At 46.5% G+C, this 23821-nt stretch overlaps 2 protein-coding genes across 2 annotated transcripts in view; both read right to left on the bottom strand.

The window, feature by feature from the left end:
• The window catches only part of LOC132833893 (deleted in malignant brain tumors 1 protein-like), a 90873-nt gene extending 85460 nt beyond the window's left edge, over positions 1-5413 (bottom strand). The window contains 3 exon segments of the mRNA XM_060852553.1: positions 692-961; positions 2378-2654; positions 5309-5413. Of these exon segments, the coding sequence (XP_060708536.1) occupies positions 692-961; positions 2378-2654; positions 5309-5413 (652 nt within the window).
• Positions 5414-5437: 24 nt separating this feature from the next.
• LOC132833892 (deleted in malignant brain tumors 1 protein-like) overlaps positions 5438-23821 on the bottom strand; it is a 91560-nt gene continuing 73176 nt past the window's right edge. The window contains 3 exon segments of the mRNA XM_060852552.1: positions 5438-5805; positions 11462-11776; positions 16317-16631. Coding sequence (XP_060708535.1) covers positions 5438-5805; positions 11462-11776; positions 16317-16631 — 998 coding nt within the window.

The raw sequence follows: 23821 nt of genomic DNA, 5'->3' as shown, positions 1-23821 counted from the left end.
TAATTTGCCATCGTTGTTCATTTACTTTCCTGGCACCAATACACACATGTTTTATGTAGATTTATGAAGGTCTGCAAATCTCTTAGAGAGCGAGACAAAAAGTGACAGACAGACAGAAAGATGACTGGTGGCAGCTCCTCACTCACTGGTTTCTACCTCTCTCTATCTCTCTTTCTCACTCTCTCTCACTCTCTCTACCTATCTCTCTCCCTGCATCTGTTGCTTTTATATAGATATACAAGGCTCAGCACGGCTATTGCAGAGAGAGTAAGAGACATCAGACAGACGGCCAGGCAGACAGATAACCGGTGGTGGATTAACCAGATGCTCACCGGGCCGCATTCGAAGCTTGAAACGGCTGGATTCTCACTTTGACCTCAGCCTGTGCAGGAAGTAAACCCACGCACTGGGTGCGGCTGTGCATCGCAGACCTGCTGTCACACCAACCTTGCTAACCCAACCCAGTCAAGAGGTGAACATCGAGACTTTGCCAGCTGGTGTTGTGGCCATGAGGACAGAGTCATTCAGATAGCACGGAGCAGGAATGTTACTTATAAATGCCCTCTTTCACAGGAAGCCGACCCTAATGTTGGAATTACATTGTAAATATCTACCTTGCAGAATTAGTCATGCTCTGGGACACGGTTTCCGAATATTCACGTCTTACCGAGCCAGCGGAAGCCTTACTCACGTGCGACAGTTACAGGGCGACTTTGAAACGATGGTATCCAACGACCTGAAACCTGGGTTGTGTAGGAACATGTGTAGTGGCCCTGGCTGCTGGCAGTGATGTTCGGAATGGTGTAGGTGAAGGATTGCTGGCTGATGGTGCTGTTGATGATGGGAACCGTGTCCTTTAGCAACAGAAAGCGGCCTGAAGGGACACCGTCTGGAACTGTGCAGCTGATGTTGACTGATCCGCCGTCAGCTCTCACGGAGATGCTCGGCTCGGTTGCAGGATCTGACGAATAAAACATTTCACCTCTATGAAGCATTCAACACTGGAGCAGGTGTAGGCCATTCGGCCCTTCAGGTTTCCTTCGCTCATTCAATACAATCGTCCCTCATCATTCAACTCAGTCCCCTGCTCCCGTGCTTTCTCGCTGTAATCTCTCAAACATCTCTCCAACTCGTACTCCAACACCATTCAGTATTTTGGCCTCGCCCAGTTTCTGCTCGAGAATCCCACAGGCTCCCCACTCTCTGAGTGAAGACATGACTCCTTTTCTCAATCCCACCCTGTCTCCTTTAGACTGTGATTCTGGACTCTACTGGTAATCGGGAACATCATTCCTGTGTTTATCCTTGTCATGTTTGTTTAGAATTTTGTAGCTTTCTGTGAGATCCCTCACCATTCTTCCAAACACCAGTGACCGTCGTCCTAACCAACCCAGCCTCTCTTCATACGTCAGCCCTGCCATCCCAGAAAACCGTCTGGGAAACCTGTGTTGAACTATCTCTGTACATCCTCCTGCAGATAAGGAGATCCAAAGTGAACGCACAAAAGTCCAGGTGTGCTATCAAGGTATCCCATCCTGGGACTGAACCCTCATGTATGAAGGATAACATCCCATTTGCCTTCTGCATTACCTGCTACACCGGCCACAATTACTGTTCATGACTGGTGTCGAGGAACACCCAGGTGCATTAGTACCTCCCTGCTTTCCCCATCTAACATCATTTGGATCATATCCCAACTTCCTGACACTTTGCACCGCACTGGATAACCTCTCGCTTATTCGCATCAAACTGCATCGGCCCTACATCTGCCAGTCACTCCGCCTGCCCAAATCCCGCTGACTGTATCAGTGTGAAGGCACATTTTTGTCATGTGACTACATGACCCAATGGTAAGGTGCATCTGTTTGAGCAAAAACTAGTAGATCTTTTCACAGGACATGACAGGTCAACATTCGGAACGGTGTTCCGGGTGGAGGGGGGACTCCAGAACAAGGAGTCACCCTCCCAGAATACATGGAAACTGCAGAGTAAAATAATCAAATGTTTCATTTTTGGAACAATGTGTGATTAAATAAAATACAGCTGAAAATGAATACCAGTCCTAGCTTGGAGATTCTGCCTCAAGGAAAGGTCTGCAAAACACATTGGAATAATATCGTAGTTGGTTACTTTGACAAAACAGACACAAGTGGAAAGGTGTGGTGCTGGAAAGGCGCAGCTGGTCTCGCAGTATCCAGGAGCAGGAAAGTCGATGTTTTGAGGAGAAGCTCTTCATCAGCATCTTCAGTCCTCTCGACAAGCCTGCTCTTCAGATGCTGCCTGACCGGCTTTACTTTTCCAACATCACACCATTACACTCTAATTTCCAGCAACTGCTGTCCTCAGTTTCTACAAAATTGACACAAGACACACTCACTTGTAACAACAATATCAACAGTTTGCTCTGCCACCTCAGTCCGATAGGAACATTGGTAGCTCCCTTGGTCGCTGGTGGTGACGTTTTCAATGACGTATGTGAGGGCTCCTTGTCCAATGATGAGAGAATTCGAGTCCTTCAGCAACTCCAGATGTCCAGTCAAGTTGATGTGTGGAACTGTGCAGTTAATAGTGAGTGAATCTCCAGCCACGTACAGTGCCAGTGAAGGGCTGACAGAGATTGTCGGCTCCATTGAAGGATCTAAAAAGAGGAAAATCTGTAAAGGAGATTTCAGAAATCTGCAATTGTATTCTGTCTGATTAATGTGTGGGGTATTCTCGTTATTGCCAACTATAAAGGTTAGAGTCTCAATTATGTGATTCTGTTTCATGTTAATGTACTGAAACATTAGGAATATAAAGTGATAGAAACGAGGAGCAGGAGATGGCGATTCGGCATTTTGAGTGTGCTTCAAAATTCAAAATGATCACAGCTGATCGGTTAGCTTAACATCTTTGTTCGCATGTGTCTTTAGCTCCACATTGACGCAATATCATCCAGATGAAATAGCGCCCAAAACTGTCCCCATTTCATTTCTGATTCAGGGTACTGTCCCACCAATTTTTCCCTCACTAGACTCTCTCTCTCACACACACACACACACACGCGCACTCTCTCTCTCTCGCTTTATCTCTCTCTCTGAATTCTCAAATATCTCTGAATTCAGCATGTTTCCTGCCCGTCAACGATATCTGATTCATTACCTTAGATTTGCACTGTCGATTTGGCCATCTTATTCCAAATGGGTAAGCATAAAGACAATGTATACTATACTTAAACCCTTTATGTCTGATCCGTTATCATATTTCCTCATACATTGTTTCTTCCTCAGTACTATGTGACACTCACACGGAGTATCCGTTCTTTGCATTAACAAAGAACAAAGAAAATTTACAGCAATGGAACAGGCCCTTCCAAGCCTGAGCAGATACAAATCTACTGTCTAAACCTGTCTGTCAATTCCGAAGCATTTGTATCCCTCTTCTCCCCACCAACTCATGCATCTGTCCAGACGCATCTGAAGTGAATCTACCGAACCTGCTGGCAATGCATTCCAGACACCCACCAGCCTCTGTGTGAAGTACTCGTCACGTGTATCCCCCACAAACTTTCCACCTCTCACCTTAAAAGGGAGACCTCTCGTTATTGAATCCTTCACCCTGGGAAAAAGCTTGTCTCTATCCACCCTGTCTATATCCTTCATGATTTTGTAAACCTCAATCAGGTCCCCCCTCTATCTCGTTTTTTCTAGTGAACATTAGCCTAACCTACTCAACCTTACTTCATAGCAAGCACCTTCCATACCAGGCAACACCCTCACAAACCTTCTCTGCACCCTCTCCAAAGCATCCACATCTCTTTGGTAATGTTGGGACCAGAACTGAACACAGTATTGTAAGCGCGGCTGAACCAATGCCGTGTATAATGTTGACATGACTTGCCAGCTCTTTTCCTCAATACCCCATCCACAGAAGGCAAGCATCCCATATGCCTTCTTGACCACTCTATCCACCTGTGCAGCAACCTTCAGATACAATGGACCTGCAATCCCAGATCTCTATGCCCATCAACTTTTCCCACTGGTCTTTCATTCATTGCATCATTCGCCCCAGAATCAGTATTGCCTAAATGCGTCACCGCACATTTGTCTGGATGGATAACCATCTGCCACTTTTCCGCCCAACTCTCCAGTCTATCCATATCCTCCGGTATTCTCTGACAGTCTCTTATGCTTTCTGCTCCTCCACCAATCTTGGAGTCATCTGCAAACTTGCTGATTATACCAACAGCGTGCCAACTCCCAGATCATTAATGTCTATTACAAACAACAGTGGCTCAACACTGACCCCTGAGGAACACCCACTGGTAACCTTTCTCCAGTTTGAGAAACTCCCTTCAACTACTCCTGTCTGCCTCCTGTTGTGCAACCAGTTCTTTATCCACCGAGCTATGACAACAACAGCCTTCATTGGCTTCATTAATCAATCTGATCACTTCTTCGAAGAAGCTGAAAATGTGTTGCTGGAAAAGCGCAGCAGGTCAGGCAGCATCCAAAGAGCAGGAGAACGAAATTCCGGGCATGAGCCCTTCTTCAGGAATGGTTCCCACTACCGACATCAGGCTCACTGGTATGTAGTTGCCCAGAATATCCCTACTAAACATCTTGTACAGGGGGACAATATGAGCAACCGTCCAGTCCTCGGCACCTCACCTGTATTGAAGGACTCCACAAAGATATCTGTCAGGGCTTCAGCTATTTCCTCTCTTGCCTCCCTCAGCAACTTGGGATAGATCACATCCCGTCCTGGTGATTTGACCACCTTAATAACCTCTAGCCTACCCAATATATCTTCCCTACTTAGGTCAATGTGATCCAGACTAATCAAACTTCTATCAGTAACCTCAACATTCACCATGTTCCTCTCCTCAGTGACCACTGATGCAAAGTAATCATTCAGAATCTCACCCATTCTCTCAGGTTCGGTACACAGACTTCCTTTGTTATCCTTTACTGAACCAATCCTTTCTCTAGTTACCTTAGAACAATCCTTTATCTACTTAACTGGAACAATCTGCACCATCACTAACCTACAATCCTACATTGTGGTTCCACTTTAATGTTCTCAGTTTCCAGGCAAATGAAACCATACACCCAACATGTTCATTCAAAACCTGACCCACAGGCCGTGTTTTACAATTCACTAGGACTCCCCTTCCAGGATGTTCCAGGTGGAGCACGTTCTTTGGGAACAGCTGCCCCTTCCCCAGTAGCTCTGCAAATATCCCATGGGATTCAACACGATTCTCACGGTCACCACACATTGTGTCACCCAGTTATCCCTTTCATCTTGTTGTCCCTGTGACAATTACCTCATGGCGGATTAAGGTTTTCCGTTTTCGTTTCTTGCTTTTGAACTTAAGCCAGAAACTGTTCATGTTCTTTGCCGTCGCCAATTGGATTGTAGCTTTCAACATTTTTCCCTCTCTTCCCTGTTATTGTTAATCGTATGTGAGAGCCTCAGTTTCACAGAAGATATCCACTGGTCTCTTACCTGGGTAACAGGTTACACCTGCATCCTCACCATGACCACAGTTGTGGGTTCCCCAACCGGGGAAGGAGCAAGACCGGAGATGGGACTCCGTCCCCTCGCAGGAAACGTCATCCATCCAAATATTTCCAGTACCTCCTCCAAACCGAGCACTACCGTGCACCGACAGGACGGGTCCACATTGCAGCTCCTTGCAAAGAACAGTGCCATCTGCCAAATCCCAGCCATCATCACAAACCGTGCCCCAACTTCCATCGTACAACACCTCCACAGTTCCAGAGCACGGATCGTTCGAATTGACCAATCTCACACCCGATCCTGAGAGAACAGAGTGGATCCATTACTTCACTTGAGAACGGTGATATCCGAATCATTCTAACTTTGATCGGCCATCGTTGTTCATTTACTTTCCTGACACCAATACACACATGTTTTATGTAGATTTATAAGGGTCTGCAAAACTCGAGAGCGATACAGGAAGTGACAGACTGACTGAGTGATCACTCGTAACAGCTCTTCCCTCATTGGTTTGTACTCTCTCTCTCTGTCTCTGTCTCTCCCTCTCTCTGTGCATCTCTCATTTATGGAGGTTTACAAGGTTCTGCATTGCTTTTGGAGAGAGAGAGACAGACAGACAGAGAGAGAGAGAGAGACAGAAAGAGAGACAGAAACACAGAAATACATCAGACACACAGACAGACAGACAGATGACCGGTGGTGGATTAACCAGATGCTCACCGGGCCCCATTCAAAGTTTGAGAAGGCTGCATTCTCACTTTGCTCACTGCCTGTGCAGGAAGCAAACCCACGCACGGGGTGCCCCTGTGCCCCGGAGACCAGCTGTCCAGCCAACTTTGTCACTCCATCTCAGTCAAGAAGTGAACATCAAGACTTTGCCAGCTGGTGTTGTAGACATGTGGGCAGGGTCACTCAGGGAGCATGGAGCAGGAAAGGCAAATCGAACGTGACTGTTTACCTTATAAATGCCCTCTTTCACAGGAAGCCGACCCTAATGTTGGAATTACATTGTAAATATCTACCTTGCAGATTTAGTCATGCTCTGGGACACGGTTTCCGAATATTCACGTCTTACCGAGCCAGCGGAAGCCTTACTCACGTGCGACAGTTACAGGGCGACTTTGAAACGATGGTATCCAACGACCTGAAACCTGGGTTGTGTAGGAACATGTGTAGTGGCCCTGGCTGCTGGCAGTGATGTTCGGAATGGTGTAGGTGAAGGATTGCTGGCTGATGGTGCTGTTGATGATGGGAACCGTGTCCTTTAGCAACAGAAAGCGGCCTGAAGGGACACCGTCTGGAACTGTGCAGCTGATGTTGACTGATCCGCCGTCAGCTCTCACGGAGATGCTCGGCTCGGTTGCAGGATCTGACGAATAAAACAAATCATCTCACTAAAATATCCAACACTGGAGCAGGTGTAGGCCATTCGGCCCGTCAAGTTGACCTCACCCATTCAATAATATCGTTCCTTATTATTCAACTCCCTGCTCCCGTGCTTTCTCGCTGTAATCTGTAAAACATCTATCCGACTCCAACTGGAATAGCATGGGATATTTGGACCTCGCCCGCTTCCTGAAGCAGAGAATCCCACAGGCTCCCCACTCTCTGAGTGAAGACATTACTCCTTTTCTCAATCCCACTCTGTCCTCTTGAGACTGTGAATCTGGACTCTGCCCGTGATTTGGAACATCTTTCCTGTGTTCATCTTTGTCTAGTTCTTTGAGAATTTTTTAAATCTTTCTATGAGATCCCTCACCATTCTTCCAAACACCAGTGACCATACTCCTAACCAATCCAGACTCTCTTCATACGTCAGCCCTGCCATCCCAGAAAACAGTCTGGGAAAGCTTTGTTGAACTATCTCTGGAACCAGAACATCCTCCTGCCCATAAGGAGACCCAAGGTGCACGCACAAATATCCAGCTGTGCTATCAAGGTATCCCATCCTGGGACTGAACCCTCTTCCTATGAAGGACAAGATTCCATTTGCTTTCTTCATTCCCTGCTACACCGGCCACAATTACTGTTCGTGACTGATGTACAGAAACACTCAGGTTCATTCCTGCTTTCCCCATCTAACACCGTTTGGATCCTAATCCACCTCCCTGACACTTTGCACTGCATTGGATACCCTCTCGCTGATCCACATTAATCTGCATCTGCTGGACATTGCCACTCGCTCCGCGTGTCCAAATCCCGCTGACTGTATCAGTGTGATGGCACATTGCTGTCATGAGACGACATGACCCAACCATAAGGTGTATCTCCTGGAGCAAATTTCAGAGATCTTTTCATAAGACTGGACAGGGTAACTCCCGGAACGGTATTCCGGATGGAGGGGGCAGTCCAGAACAAAGTGGTCACCGTTTCATAAACATGGAAACTGCAGAGCAAAGGAAGTACATGTTGCATTTTCTGAACAATGTGAGCTTAAATAAAACACGGCTGAAAATGAATTTTGTCTGAGCGTGGAGGTTCTGCCAACAGAAAATATCATCAATACACATTGGAACCATTCAGGAATTGTTTAATTTGACAAAACAGACACAAGTGGAAAGGTGTGGTGCTGGAAAGGAACAGCTGGTCACGCAGAATCCTGGAGCAGGAAAGTCGATGTTTCGAGCAAAAGCCCATCATCAGCATCTTCATTCCTGATGAAGGCCTCATGCTCAAACCATCGACTCTGGGGCTCCTCAGATGCTGCCTGACCCGCTGTGCTTTTCCAACATCACACCATTCGACTCTGATCGCTAGCAGCTGCAGATTAGTCGTCACTTTGTCCATAACTGACACAATATACACTCACTTGTAACAACAATATCAACAGGTTGACTCAGAGAGCTGGGTGACCATTGCTCTGCCACCTCAGTCTGATACGAACATTGGTAGCTCCCTTGGTCGCTGGTGGTGACGTTTTCAATGACGTATGTGAGGGCTCTTTGTCCAAAGCTGAGAGAATTCGAGTCCTTCAGCAACTCCAGATGTCCAGTCAAGTTGCTGTGTGGAACTGTGCAGTTAATAGTGAGTGAATCTCCAGCCACGTAGAGTGCCAGTGAAGGGCTGGCAGAGATTGTCGCCTCCGTCAAACGATCTAAAAAGAGGAAAATCGGCAAAGCAGATTTCAGAAATCTGTAATTGTATTCTGTCTGATTAATGTGTGGGGTATTCTCGTTATTGCCAACTATAAAGGTTAGAGTGTCAATCATGTGATTCTGTTTCATGTTAATGTACTGAAGCATTAGGAATATAAAGTGATAGAAACGAGGAGCAGGAGATGGCGATTCGGCATTTTGAGAATGCTCCAACATTCAAAATGATCACAGCTGATCTTTTAGCTCAACATCTTTGTTCGTATGTGTCTTTATCCCCTTGCAGTGTCTTTAGCTCCACATTGACGCAATATCATCCAGACGAAATAGCGTCCAAAACTGTCCCCATTTCATCTCTGATTCAGGGTACTGTCCCACCAACTTTCCCCTCACTAGTCTCTCTCTCTCTCACACACACACGCGCAGTCTCTCTCTCTCTCTCGCTTTATCTCTCTCTCTGAATTCTCAAATATCTCTGAATTCAGCATGTTTCCTGCCCGTCAACGATATCTGATTCATTACCTTAGATTTGCACTGTCGATTTGGCCATCTTATTCCAAATGGGTAAGCATAAAGACAATGTATACTATACTTAAACCCTTAATGTCTGATCTGTTATCATATTTCCTCATACATTGTTTCTTCCTCAGTACTATGTGACACTCACACGGAGTATCCGTTCCTTGCATTAACAAAGAACAAAGAAAATTTACAGCAATGGAACAGGCCCTTCCAAGCCTGAGCAGATACAAATCTACTGTCTAAACCTGTCTGTCAATTCCGAAGCATTTGTATCCCTCTTCTCCCCACCAACTCATGCATCTGTCCAGACGCATCTGAAGTGAATCTACCGAACCTGCTGGCAATGCATTCCAGACACCCACCAGCCTCTGTGTGAAGTACTCGTCACGTGTATCCCCCACAAACTTTCCACCTCTCACCTTAAAAGGGAGACCTCTCGTTATTGAATCCTTCACCCTGGGAAAAAGCTTGTCTCTATCCACCCTGTCTATATCCTTCATGATTTTGTAAACCTCAATCAGGTCCCCCCTCTATCTCGTTTTTTCTAGTGAACATTAGCCTAACCTACTCAACCTTACTTCATAGCAAGCACCTTCCATACCAGGCAACACCCTCACAAACCTTCTCTGCACCCTCTCCAAAGCATCCACATCTCTTTGGTAATGTTGGGACCAGACCAGAACTGTACGTGCGGCTGAACCAATGTCATGTATAATGTTGACATGACTTGCCAGCTCTTTTCCTCAATACCCCATCCACTGAAGGCAAGCATCCCATATGCCTTCTTGACCACTCTATCCACCTGTGCAGCAACCTTCAGATACAATGGACCTGCAATCCCAGATCTCTATGCCCATCAACTTTTCCCACGGGTCTTTCATTCATTGCATCATTCGCCCCAGAATCAGTATTGCCTAAATGCGTCACCGCACATTTGTCTGGATGGATAACCATCTGCCACTTTTCTGCCCAACTCTCCAGTCTATCCATATCCTCCGGTATTCTCTGACAGTCTCTTATGCTTTCTGCTCCTCCACCAATCTTGGAGTCATCTGCAAACTTGCTGATTATACCAACAGTGTGCCAACTCCCAGATCATTAATGTCTATTACAAACAACAGTGGCTCAACACTGACCCCTGAGGAACACCATTGGTAACCTTTCTCCAGTTTGAGAAACTCCCTTCAACTACTCCTGTCTGCCTCCTGTTGTGCAACCAGTTCTTTATCCACCGAGCTATGACAACAACAGCCTTCATTGGCTTCATTAATCAATTTGATCACTTCCTCGGAGAAGCTGAAAATGTGTTGCTGGAAAAGCGCAGCAGGTCAGGCAGCATCCAAAGAGCAGGAGAATCGACATTCCGGGCATGAGCCCTTCTTCAGGAATGGTTCCCACTACCGACATCAGGCTCACTGGTATGTAGTTGCCCAGAATATCCCTACTAAACATCTTGTACAGGGGGACAATATGAGCAACCGTCCAGTCCTCGGCACCTCACCTGTATTTAAGGACGCCACAAAGATATCTGTCAGGGCTTCAGCTATTTCCTCTCTTGCCTCCCTCAGCAACTTGGGATAGATCACATCCCGTCCTGGTGATTTGACCACCTTAACAACCTCTAGCCTACCCAATATATATTCCCTACTTAGGTCAATGTGATCCAGACTAATCAAACTTCTGTCAGTAACCTCAACATTCACCATGTTCCTCTCCTCAGTGAACACTGATGCAAAGAAATCATTCAGAATCTCACCCATTCTCTCAGGTTCGGTACACAGACTTCCTTTGTTATCCTTTACTGAACCAATCCTTTCTCTAGTTACCTTAGAACAATCCTTTATCTACTTAACTGGAACAATCTGCACCATCACTAACCTACAATCCTACATTGTGGTTCCACTTTAATGTTCTCAGTTTCCAGGCAAATGAAACCATACACCCAACATGTTCATTCAAAACCTGACCCACAGGCCGTGTTTTACAATTCACTAGGACTCCCCTTCCAGAATGTTCCAGGTGGAGCACGTTCTTTGGGAACAGCTGCCCCTTCCCCAGTCGCTCTCCAAATATCCCATGGGATTCAACACGATTCTCACGGTCACCACACATTGTGTCACCCAGTTATCTCTTTCATCTTGTTGTCCCTGTGACAATTACCTCATGGCGGATTAAGGTTTTCCGTTTTCGTTTCTTGCTTTTGAACTTAAGCCAGAAACTGTTCATGTTCTTTGCCGTCGCCAATTGGATTGTAGCTTTCAACATTTTTCCCTCTCTTCCCTGTTATTGTTAATCGTATGTGAGAGCCTCAGTTTCACAGAAGATATCCACTGGTCTCTTACCTGGGTAACAGGTTACACCTGCATCCTCACCATGACCACAGTTGTGGGTTCCCCAACCGGGGAAGGAGCAAGACCGGAGATGGGACTCCGTCCCCTCGCAGGAAACGTCATCCATCCAAATATTTCCAGTACCTCCTCCAAACCGAGCGCTACCGTGCACCGACAGGACGGGTCCACATTGCAGCTCCTTGCAAAGAACAGTGCCATCTGCCAAATCCCAGCCATCATCACAAACCGTGCCCCAACTTCCATCGTACAACACCTCCACAGTTCCAGAGCACGGATCGTTCGAATTGACCAATCTCACACCCGATCCTGAGAGAACAGAGTGGATCCATTACTTCACTTGAGAACGGTGATATCCGAATCATTCTAACTTTGATCGGCCATCGTTGTTCATTTACTTTCCTGACACCAATACACACATGTTTTATGTAGATTTATAAGGGTCTGCAAAACTCGAGAGCGATACAGGAAGTGACAGACTGACTGAGTGATCACTCGTAACAGCTCTTCCCTCATTGGTTTGTACTCTCTCTCTCTGTCTCTGTCTCTCCCTCTGTGCATCTCTCATTTATGGAGGTTTACAAGGTTCTGCATTGCTTTTGGAGAGAGAGAGACAGACAGACAGAGAGAGAGAGAGAGACAGAAAGAGAGACAGAAACACAGAAATACATCAGACACACAGACAGACAGACAGATGACCGGTGGTGGATTAACCAGATGCTCACCGGGCCCCATTCAAAGTTTGAGAAGGCTGCATTCTCACTTTGCTCACTGCCTGTGCAGGAAGCAAACCCACGCACGGGGTGCCCCTGTGCCCCGGAGACCAGCTGTCCAGCCAACTTTGTCACTCCATCTCAGTCAAGAAGTGAACATCAAGACTTTGCCAGCTGGTGTTGTAGACATGTGGGCAGGGTCACTCAGGGAGCATGGAGCAGGAAAGGCAAATCGAACGTGACTGTTTACCTTATAAATGCCCTCTTTCACAGGAAGCCGACCCTAATGTTGGAATTACATTGTAAATATCTACCTTGCAGATTTAGTCATGCTCTGGGACACGGTTTCCGAATATTCACGTCTTACCGAGCCAGCGGAAGCCTTACTCACGTGCGACAGTTACAGGGCGACTTTGAAACGATGGTATCCAACGACCTGAAACCTGGGTTGTGTAGGAACATGTGTAGTGGCCCTGGCTGCTGGCAGTGATGTTCGGAATGGTGTAGGTGAAGGATTGCTGGCTGATGGTGCTGTTGATGATGGGAACCGTGTCCTTTAGCAACAGAAAGCGGCCTGAAGGGACACCGTCTGGAACTGTGCAGCTGATGTTGACTGATCCGCCGTCAGCTCTCACGGAGATGCTCGGCTCGGTTGCAGGATCTGACGAATAAAACAAATCATCTCACTAAAATATCCAACACTGGATCAGGAGTAGGCCATTCGGCCCGTCAAGTTGACCTCACCCATTCAATAATATCGTTCCTTATTATTCAACTCCCTGCTCCCGTGCTTTCTCGCTGTAATCTGTAAAACATCTATCCGACTCGAACTGGAATAGCATGGGATATTTGGACCTCGCCCGCTTCCTGAAGCAGAGAATCCCACAGGCTCCCCACTCTCTGAGTGAAGACATTACTCCTTTTCTCAATCCCACTCTGTCCTCTTGAGACTGTGAATCTGGACTCTGCCCGTGATTTGGAACATCTTTCCTGTGTTCATCTTTGTCTAGTTCTTTGAGAATTTTTTAAATCTTTCTATGAGATCCCTCACCATTCTTCCAAACACCAGTGACCATACTCCTAACCAATCCAGACTCTCTTCATACGTCAGCCCTGCCATCCCAGAAAACAGTCTGGGAAAGCTTTGTTGAACTATCTCTGGAACCAGAACATCCTCCTGCCCATAAGGAGACCCAAGGTGCACGCACAAATATCCAGCTGTGCTATCAAGGTATCCCATCCTGGGACTGAACCCTCTTCCTATGAAGGACAAGATTCCATTTGCTTTCTTCATTCCCTGCTACACCGGCCACAATTACTGTTCGTGACTGATGTACAGAAACACTCAGGTTCATCCCTGCTTTCCAGATCTAACACCGTTTGGATCCTAATCCACCTCCCTGACACTTTGCACTGCATTGGATACCCTCTCGCTGATCCACATTAATCTGCATCTGCTGGACATTGCCACTCGCTCCGCGTGTCCAAATCCCGCTGACTGTATCAGTGTGATGGCATATTGCTGTCATGAGACGACATGACCCAACCATAAGGTGTATCTCCTGAAGCAAATTTCACAGATCTTTTCATAAGACTGGACAGGGTAACTCCCGGAACGGTATTCCGGATGGAGGGGGCAGTCCAGAACAAAGGGGTCACCGTTTCATAAACATGGAAACTGCAGAGCAAAGGAAGTACATGTTGCATTTTCTGAACAATGTGTGCTTAAATAAAACACGGCTGAAAATGAATTTTGTCTGAGCGTGGAGGTTCTGCCACCAGAAAATATCATCAACACACATTGGAACAATTCAGGAATTGTTTAATTTGACAAAACAGACACAAGTGGAAAGGTGTGGTGCTGGAAAGGAACAGCTGGTCACGCAGAATCCTGGAGCAGGAAAGTCGATGTTTCGAGCAAAAGCCCATCATCAGCATCTTCATTCCTGATGAAGGCCTCATGCTCAAACCGTCGACTCTGGGGCTCCTCAGATGCTGCCTGACCCGCTGTGCTTTTCCAACATCACACCATTCGACTCTGATCGCTAGCATCTGCAGATCAGTCATCACTTTGTCCATAACTGACACAATATACACTCACTTGTAACAACAATATCAACAGGTTGACTCAGAGAGCTGGGTGACCATTGCTCTGCCACCTCAGTCCGATATGAACATTGGTAGCTCCCTTGGTCGCTGGTGGTGACGTTTTCAATGACGTATGTGAGGGCTCCTTGTCCAAAGCTGAGAGAATTCGAGTCCTTCAGCAACTCCAGATGTCCAGTCAAGTTGCTGTGTGGAACTGTGCAGTTAATAGTGAGTGAATCTCCAGCCACATAGAGTGCCAGTGAAGGGCTGACAGAGATTGTCGGCTCCTTTGAAGGATCTAAAAAGAGGAAAATTGGTAAAGGAGATTTCAGAAATCTGCAATTTTATTCTGTCTGATTAATGTGTGGGGTATTCTCGTTATTGCCAACTATAAAGGGTAGAGTCTCAATTATGTGATTGGAGAGCCGTTTACCATTCTGTTTAATGTTACTGGATTTGAAATGGACTGAAACATGAGGAATGGAGAACGATAGAAATCTGCAATTGTATTCTGTCCGATTAATGTGTGGGATGTTCCCGTTATTGGCAACTAAATTAGATCACAGTCACGACAGTGTGGAAACAGGCCCTTCGGCCCAACAAGTCCACAGTGCCCCACTGAAGAGCCACCCAAACAGACCCATTTACCCCTGACTAATGCACCTAACACTACGGGCAATTTAGCATGGCCAATTCACACGACCTGAATATCTTTGGACTCTGCCCGGAAACCGGAACACCCGGAGGAAACTCACGCAGTCACGGAGAGAATGTGCAAACTCCACACAGACAGGTGCCCGAAGCGGGAATTGAACTTGGGATCCTGGCACCATGACGCAGCAGTGCTAACCACTGAGCCACCGTGCCTCCCCAGTCTGCCGCCCCAACTATAAAGCATGTACTTGGAGACCCGTTTGCTATTCTGTTAAATGTCACTGTATTTCCTATCTCCTGAAACATGAGGAATGTTGAATGAAAGAAATTGGGAGCCAAACTAGGCCTTTTGGCATTTTGAGAGTGCTCCACCATTCATAATAATCACAGCTGGTCGGTTAGCTCAACAGCTTTGTTTGTCTGAGATTTTATTCCTTTGCAGTTTCTTTCGCTCCAAACACATTGACGATAAACAATCCCAGATGAAATAGCGTCCAAAACTGTCGCCCGTTCGTCTCTGATTAATGGTCCTACCCCATCACCGTATCCCTCACTGATCTCTCCTTATCTTTCTGTCTCTCTCTTTTTCTCTCACCCACCCTCTCGCTGTCTCTCTCTCTCTATCCCACTTTCTCCCGCCCCGAATTCCCAAATATCTCTGAATAGTAAAAATCCTTTTCTGATCTCCGTTAAGCATGTTTCCTGTGGTATCCGATTCTTGACCTTAGATTTGCACTGTCAGTTTGTCCACTTCCTTCAAAATGGGTCAAGCATAAAGACAGCGCTAAATGGAGTTAAACCCTTTACATCTGATGACATCACATTTCCTCACACTTTTTTGCTTCGTCACTACAATATGACGCTCACCCGTAGTGTTCCTTCCTTGTATTAACTGGAACAATCTGCACCGTCACTAACCTACAATCCTAAATTCTGCTTCAGGTTTAATCTACTAATGTTCCAGGCAAATGAAACCATACACCCAACATGTTCATTCAAAACCTGACCCACAGGCCGTGTTTTACAATTCACTAGGACTCCCCTTCCAGGATGTTCCAGGTGGAACACGTTCTTTGGGAACAGCTGCCCCTTCCCCAGTAGCTCTCCAAATATCCCATGGGATTCAACACAATTCTCACGGTCAGCACACATTGTGTCACCCAGTTATCTCTTTCATCTTGTTGTCCCTGTGACAATTAGCTCATGGCGGATTAAGGTTTTACATTTTCCTTTCTTACTTTTCAATGTAGCCAGAAGCTGGTCATAAACTTGATGTAAAACCAATTGTATTGCATCTTTCAAAGCTTTTTGCCCTCTTCCCTGTAAATGCCAAACCAACACAGGAACCTGAGTTGTACAGAAGATGTCCATTCAGTTATACAGCTGGGTCTTACCTGGGTAACAGATTACACCTGCATCCTCACCATGACCACAGTTGTGGGTTCCCCAACCGGGGAAGGAGCAAGACCGGAGATGGGACTCTGTCCCCTCGCAGGAAACATCATCCATCCAAATCTTGCCGCTACCTGTTCCAAACCGAGCACTACCGTGCACCGACAGGGCGGGTCCACATTGCAGCTTCTTGCAAAGAACAGTGCCATCTGCCAAATCCCAGCCATCATCACAAACCGTGCCCCAACTTCCATCGTACAACACCTCCACAGTTCCAGAGCACGGATCGTTCGAATTGACCAATCTCACACCCGAACCTGAGAGAACAGAGTGGACCCGTTACTTCAGAGGACAACGACGATATCCGAATCATTCTACATTTAATTTGCCATCGTTGTTCATTTCCGTTCCTGGCACCAGTACACACATGTTTTATGTAGATTTATGCAGGTCTGCAAATCTCTTAGAGAGCGAGACAGGAAGTGATAGACAGACAGAAAGATGACTGGTGGCAGCTCCTCACTCACTGGTTTCTACCTCTCTCTCAGTCTCTCTCTCTCTCTGTCTTTCTCTTTCTCTCTCTCTCTCTCTCTCTGCCTCTCCCTCTCTCTCTTTCTTCCTGCACCTGTTCATTTTATGTAGATTTGCCAGAGAGATATCAGACAGACAGCCGATAGTTGGCACATTAACCAGATGCTCACCGGGCCTCATTCAAAATTTGAAAAGGCTGGATCCTCACTTTGATCTCTGTCTGTGCAGGAAGTAAACTCATGCACTGGGTGCGGCTGTGCATCAAAACCCCTCTGTACAGCTAACCTTCCCAACCCACCTCTGTCAAGGGGTGAACATCGAGACTTTGCCAGCTGGTATTGTGTATATGTGGGGACACTTATTCAGATCGTAAATCGCAGGAAAGGCAAAAAGATTGTTACAGTGCCATCTTATAAATGTCCCCTTTCACAGGAAGCCGACCCTAATGCTGGAATTACATTGTAAATATCTGCCTTGCAGATTTCGTCATGCTCTGGGACACGGTTTCCGAATATTCACGTCTTACCGAGCCAGCAGAAGCCTTACTCACGTGCGACAGTTACAGGGCGACTTTGAAACGATGGTATCCAACGACCTGAAACCTGGGTTGTGTAGGAACATGTGTAGTGGCCCTGGCTGCTGGCAGTGATGTTCGGAATGGTGTAGGTGAAGGATTGCTGGCTGATGGTGCTGTTGATGATGGGAACCGTGTCCTTCAGCAACAGAAAGCGGCCTGAAGGGACACCGTCTGGAACTGTGCAGCTGATGTTGACTGATCCGCCGTCAGCTCTCACGGAGATGCTCGGCTCGGTTGCAGGATCTGACGAATAAAACGTATCGGCCATTCAGCCCTTCAGGTTTACTTCGCTGTAATCTCTAAAACATCCATCCCACTCATATTTTGGCCTCGCACGCTTTCTGACAGAGAATTAGATTACTTCCAGTGTGGAAACGGGCCCTTCGGCCCAACAAGCCCACACCGACCCTCCAAACAGCAACCCACCCAGACCCATTCCTCTCCACGTAACACTACGTGCAATTTAGCCTGGCCAATTCACCTAACCTGCACAACTTTAGACTGTGGGAGGAAACCAGAGCGGCCGGAGAAAACCAACGCCGACACAGGGAGAATGTGCAAACTCGGGCACAGTGGTTAGCACTGCTGTCTCACAGCGCCTGAGACCCGGGTTCAATTCCCGACTCAGGCGACTGACTGTGTGGAGTTTGCACGTTCTCCCCGTGTCTGCGTGGGTTTCCTCCGGGTGCTCCGGTTTCCTCCCACAGTCTAAAGATGTGCGGGTCAGGTGAATTGGCCATGCTAAATGGCCCGTAGTGTTAGGTAAGAGGTAAATGTAGGGGTATGTATGTAGTGTGCACTGCAGGGCAAGAGTTATAGCTGGGGGCAGGGAAATTATGATGCGGTGAGGCATGACTTAGGACGCGTGGATTGGAAAAATAGGCTTCAAGGGAAGAACACAAATGATATGTGAAGATTGTTCAAGGAACAGCTATTGGGTGTCCTTGATAAGTATGTACCAGTCAGGCAGGGAGTAAAGGGTCTTGTGAGGGAGCCGTGGTTTAATAAGGAATTGGAATCCCTTGTGAAAGGGAAGAGGGTGGCCTATGTAAAGATGAGGCGTGAAGGTTCAGTTGGGGCGATTGAGAGTTATAAGGTAGCCAGGAAGGATCTAAAGAGAGAGCTAAGAGCAGCGAGAAGGGGACATGAAAAGTCCTTAGTTGGTAGGATTAAGGAAAACCCAAAGGCTTTCTATAGGTATGTCAGGAATAAAAGGATGACTAGGGTAGGTGTCGGTCCAGTCAAGGATAGTAGTGGGAAGTTGTGTGTGGAGGCTGAAGAAATTGGGGAGACATTGAATGAATGCTTTTTGTCAGTATTCACTCAGGAACAGGACACTATTGCTGATGTGAATATTGAGTCACAGTGATTAGAATGGATGGTCTTGAGATATGTCGGGAAGAGGTCTGGGGAATACTGGAAAGGATGAAAATAGATAAGTCCCCTGGGCCTGATGGCATTTATCCTAGGATCCTCTGGGAAGCGAGGGAGGAGATAGCGGAGCCATTGGCCTTGATTTTTATGTCGTCATTGTCTACGGGAATAGTGCCAGAAGGCTGGAGGATAGCGAATGTGGTCCCCTTGTTCAAGAAGGGGAGTAGGGATAGCCCGAGTAACTATAGGCCAGTGAGTCTCACTTCTGTTGTGGGCAAAGTCTTAGAGAGAATTGTAAGTGATAGGATTTATGAACATCTGGATAGGAATAATGTGATCAAGGATAGTCAGCATGGTTTTGTGAAGGGCAGGTCGTGCCTCACAAACCTTATTGAGTTCTTTGAGAAGGTGACTAAGGAAGTGGACGAGGATAAAGCAGTAGATGTGGTGTATATGGATTTTAGCAAGACGTTCGATAAGGTACCCCTTGGTAGGCTAATGCAAAAACTATGGAGGTATGGCACAGAGGGTGCATTAGAGGTTTGGATTGGGAATTGGCTGGCTGGGAGGAGACAGAGGGTAGTAGTTGATGGTATAGGTTCATCTTGGAATACAGTTACTAGCGGTGTTCCACAAGGATCTGTTTTGGGACCATTGCCGTTTGTCATTTTTATAAATGACCTAGAGGAGGGGCTTGGAAGCTGGGTGAGTAAGTTTGCGGATGACACAAAAGTCGGTGGAGGTGTGGATAGCGAAGAAGGATATGGCAGGTTACAGCGGGATATAGATAAGTTGCAGAGCTGGGCAGAACGGTGGCAAATGGAGTTCAATGTAGCTAAGTGTGAAGTCATTCACTTTGGTAGGAGTAACAAGAAGATGGATTACTGGGCTAATGGTAGGCTACTTGCTAGTGTGGATGAGCAGAGGGGTCTTGGTGTCCATGTACACAGATCTCTGATACTTGCCACCCAGATAAATAGTGCTGTGAAGAAGGCATATGGTGTACTGGGCTTTATTGGTAGAGGAATTGAGTTCCGGAGTCCTGAGGTCATGTTGCAGTTGTATAAGACTCTGGTGAGGCCTCATCTGGAGTATTGTGTGCAGTTTTGGTCACCATACTATAGGAAGGATGTGGAGGCATTGGAACGAGTGCAGAGGAGGTTTACCAGGATGTTGCCTGGCATGGTAGGAAGATCGTATGAGGAAAGGCTGAGGCACTTGGGGCTGTTCTCATTGGAGAAAAGAAGGTTTAGGGGAGATTTGAAAGAGGTGTACAAGATGATTAGGGGTTTAGATAGGGTTGACAGTGAGAACCTTTTTTCTGCTAATGGAGTCAGCTGTTACTAGGGGACACAGCTTTAAATTAAGGGGTGGTAGGTATAGGACAGATGTTAGGGGCAGGTTCTTTACTCAGCGAGTCGTGAGTTCATGGAATGCCCTGCCAGTAACAGTGGTGGACTCTCCCTCTTTATGGTCATTTCAGCGGGCATTGGATAAGCATGTGGAGGTTATTGGGCTAGTATAGGTTAGGTAGGCTTTGGTCGGTGCAACATCGAGGGCCGAAGGGCCTATACTGCGCTGTATTTTTCTATGTTTTATGTTCTACGTTCTATGTTCTAAGACACACTCACTTGTAACAATAATATCAACAGGTTGACTCAGAGAGCTGGGTGACCATTGCTCTGCCACCTCAGTCCGATAGGAACATTGGTAGCTCCCTTGGTCGCTGGTGGTGACGTTTTCAATGACGTATGTGAGGGCTCTTTGTCCAATGATGAGAGAATTCGAGTCCTTCAGCAACTCCAGATGTCCAGTCAAGTTGCTGTGTGGAACTGTGCAGTTAATAGTGAGTGAATCTCCAGCCACGTAGAGTGCCAGTGAAGGGCTGGCAGAGATTGTCGGCTCCGTCAAACGATCTAAAAAGAGGAAAATCGGCAAAGCAGATTTCAGAAATCTGCAATTGTATTCTGTCTGATTAATGTGTGGGGTATTCTCGTTACTGTCAACTATAAAGGTTAGAGTGTCAATCATGTGATTCTGTTTCATGTTAATGTACTGAAGCATTAGGAATATAAAGTGATAGAAACGAGGAGCAGGAGATGGCGATTCGGCATTTTGAGAATGCTCCAACATTCAAAATGATCACAGCTGATCTTTTAGCTCAACATCTTTGTTCGTATGTGTCTTTATTCCCTTGCTGTGTCTTTAGCTCCACATTGACGCAATATCATCGAGATGAAATAGAGCCCAAAACTGTCCCCATTTCATCTCTGATTCGGGGTACTGTCCCACCAACTTTCCCCTCTCTGGCCTCTCTCTCTCACACACACGCATTCTCTCTCTCTATCGCTTTATCTCTCTCTTTGAATTCTCAAATATCTCTGAATCTTATGATCCCCTCTTGATCTACTTTTCAGCATGTTTCCTGTCCATGATATCTGATTCATTACCTGAGATTTGTACTGTCGATTTGTCCATTTTATTCGAGCTGAAAATGTGTTGCTGGAAAAGCCCAGCAGGTCAGGCAGCATCCAAGGAACAGAAGATTCGACGTTTCGGGCATGGGCCCTTCTTCCTGAAGAAGGGTTTATGCCGGAAACGTCGAATCTCCGGCTCCTTGGATGATGCCTGACCTGCTGGGCTTTTCCAGCAACACATTTTCAGCTCTGATCTCCAGCATCTGCAGACCTCACGTTCTGCTTGTCCATCTTATTCCAAAAGTGTCAAGCATAAAGATGATCCTTCATAGATTTAAACCCTCTAAGTCTGATCTGTTATCATCTTTCCCCACACTTTTTTTGCTTTCTCAGTAAATTATGGCACTCACTAGTAGTGTCCTTTCCTTGTATTAACAAAGAACAACGAACAAAGAAAATTAACAAACCTGGAAAAGGCTCTTCCAAGTCTGAGTAGATACAAATGTGCTGTCCAAACCTGTCGGTCAATTCCGAAGCATGTGTATCCCTCTAATCCCCATCATTTATCCAGACGCATCTAAAATGAATCTACCATGCCTGCCTCCATCAGCTCTGTTGGCAATGCATTCCAGATACCCGCCACCCCCTGTGTGAAGTACTTGCCGCACATATCCCCTTTAAACTTTCCACCTCTCACCTTAAAAGTGTGTCCTCTCGTTATTGAATCCTTCACCCTGGGAAAAAGCTTGTCTCGATCCAACCTGTCTATATCCTTCATAATTTTGTAAACCTCAATCAGGTCCCCCCTCAATCTCCTCTTTTCTAGTGAAAATAAAACTAACCTACTCAACCTTTCTTCATAGCTAGCACCTTCCATACCAGGCAACATCCTCATAAACCTTCTCTGCACCCTCTCCAAAGTGTCCACATCCTTTTGGTAATGTGGCGACCAGAACTGTACACAGTATTGTAAGTGCGGCCGAACCAAGGTCTCGTACAGTGTTAACATGACTTGCCAGCTCTTATACTCAATACCCCGTCCAATGGAGGCAAGCATACTATATGCCTTCTTGACCATCCTGTCCACCTGTGCAGCAACCTTCAGGTTACAATGAACCTGCACTCCTAGATCTCTCTGCCCATCAACTTCTCCCAAGGCACTTCCGTTCATTGTATAATTCGCTCTCGAATTAGACTTGCCTAAATGCATTTGTCTGGATTGAAATCCATCTGCCACTTTTCCGCCCAACTCTCCAGTCTATCTATATGCTCCTGTATTCTCTGACAGTCCCTTATGCTTTCTGCTCCTCCACCAATCTTCGTATCATCTGCAAACTTGCTGATCATACCAACAGTGCCCTCTTTCGGATCATTTATGTATATTACAAACAACAGTGGCCCCAGCACTGACCCCCGTGGAACACCACTGGTCACCTTTCTCCATTTCGAGAAACTCCCTTCAACTACTACTCTCTGTCTCCTGTTGCTCAACCAGTTCTTTATCCACCTAGCTAGAGCACTGTTGTGGTTCTGTTCGCCGAGCTGGAAGTTTTTGCTGCAAACGTTTCGTTCCCTGGCTAGGGAACATCATCAGTGCTATTGGAGCTTCCCGTGAAGCGCTGCTTTGATGTTTCTTCCGGTATTTATAGTGGTTTGTTCTTGCCGCTTCCGGGTGTCAGTTTCAGCTGTAGTGGTTTGTATATGGGGTCCAGGTCCATGTGTCTGTTAATGGAGTTTGTGGATGAATGCCATGCCTCTAGGAATTCCCTGGCTGTTCTCTGTCTGGCTTGTCCTATGATGGTAGTGTTTTCCCAGTCAAATTCATGTTCCTGGTTGTCTGAGTGTATGGCTACTAGGGATAGCTGGTCGTGTCGTTTTGTGGCTAGCTGATGTTCATGGATGCGGATTGTTAGCTGTCTTCCTGTCTGTCCTATATAGTGTTTTGTGCAGTCCTTGCATGGTATTTTGTAAACTACGTTAGTTTGGCTCGTGCTGGCTATTGGGTCCTTCGTTCTAGTGAGTTGTCTGAGTGTGGAAGTTGGCTTGTGTGCTGTTATGAGTCCTAAGGGTCGCAGTAGTCTGGCTGTCAGTTCTGAGACGCTCCTGACGTATGGTAGTGTGGCTAGTCCTTTTGGTTGTGGCATGTCCTCGTTCCGTGGTCTATCTCTTCGGCATCTGGTGATAAAGTTGCGCGGGTATCCGTTTTTGGCGAATACCTTGTATAGATGTTCCTCTTCCTCTTTTCGCAGTTCTGGTGTACTGCAGTGTGTTGTGGCTCTTTTGAATAGTGTCCTGATGCAGCTTCGTTTGTGTGTGTTGGGGTGGTTACTTTCATAGTTTAGGACTTGGTCTGTGTGTGTTGGTTTCCTGTGTACCCTTGTGGTGAATTCTCCGTTGGGTGTTCTCTCTACTAACACGCCTAGGAATGGGAGTTGGCTATCCTTTTCCTCTTCTCTCGTGAATCGTATTCCTGTGAGTGTGGCGTTGATGATTCGGTGTGTTTTTTCTATTTCTGTGTTTTTGATGATTACAAAGGTGTCATCGACGTATCTGATCCAAAGTTTGGGTTGGATTTGTGGTAGGGCTGTATGTTCTAACCTTTGCATAA

This window comes from Hemiscyllium ocellatum, chromosome 38 (assembly GCF_020745735.1).
Source record: "Hemiscyllium ocellatum isolate sHemOce1 chromosome 38, sHemOce1.pat.X.cur, whole genome shotgun sequence".
Lineage (NCBI taxonomy): Eukaryota > Metazoa > Chordata > Chondrichthyes > Orectolobiformes > Hemiscylliidae > Hemiscyllium > Hemiscyllium ocellatum.
Note: the sequence above shows the minus strand (reverse complement) of the source record. Positions and strands in the feature narration are given on the sequence as shown.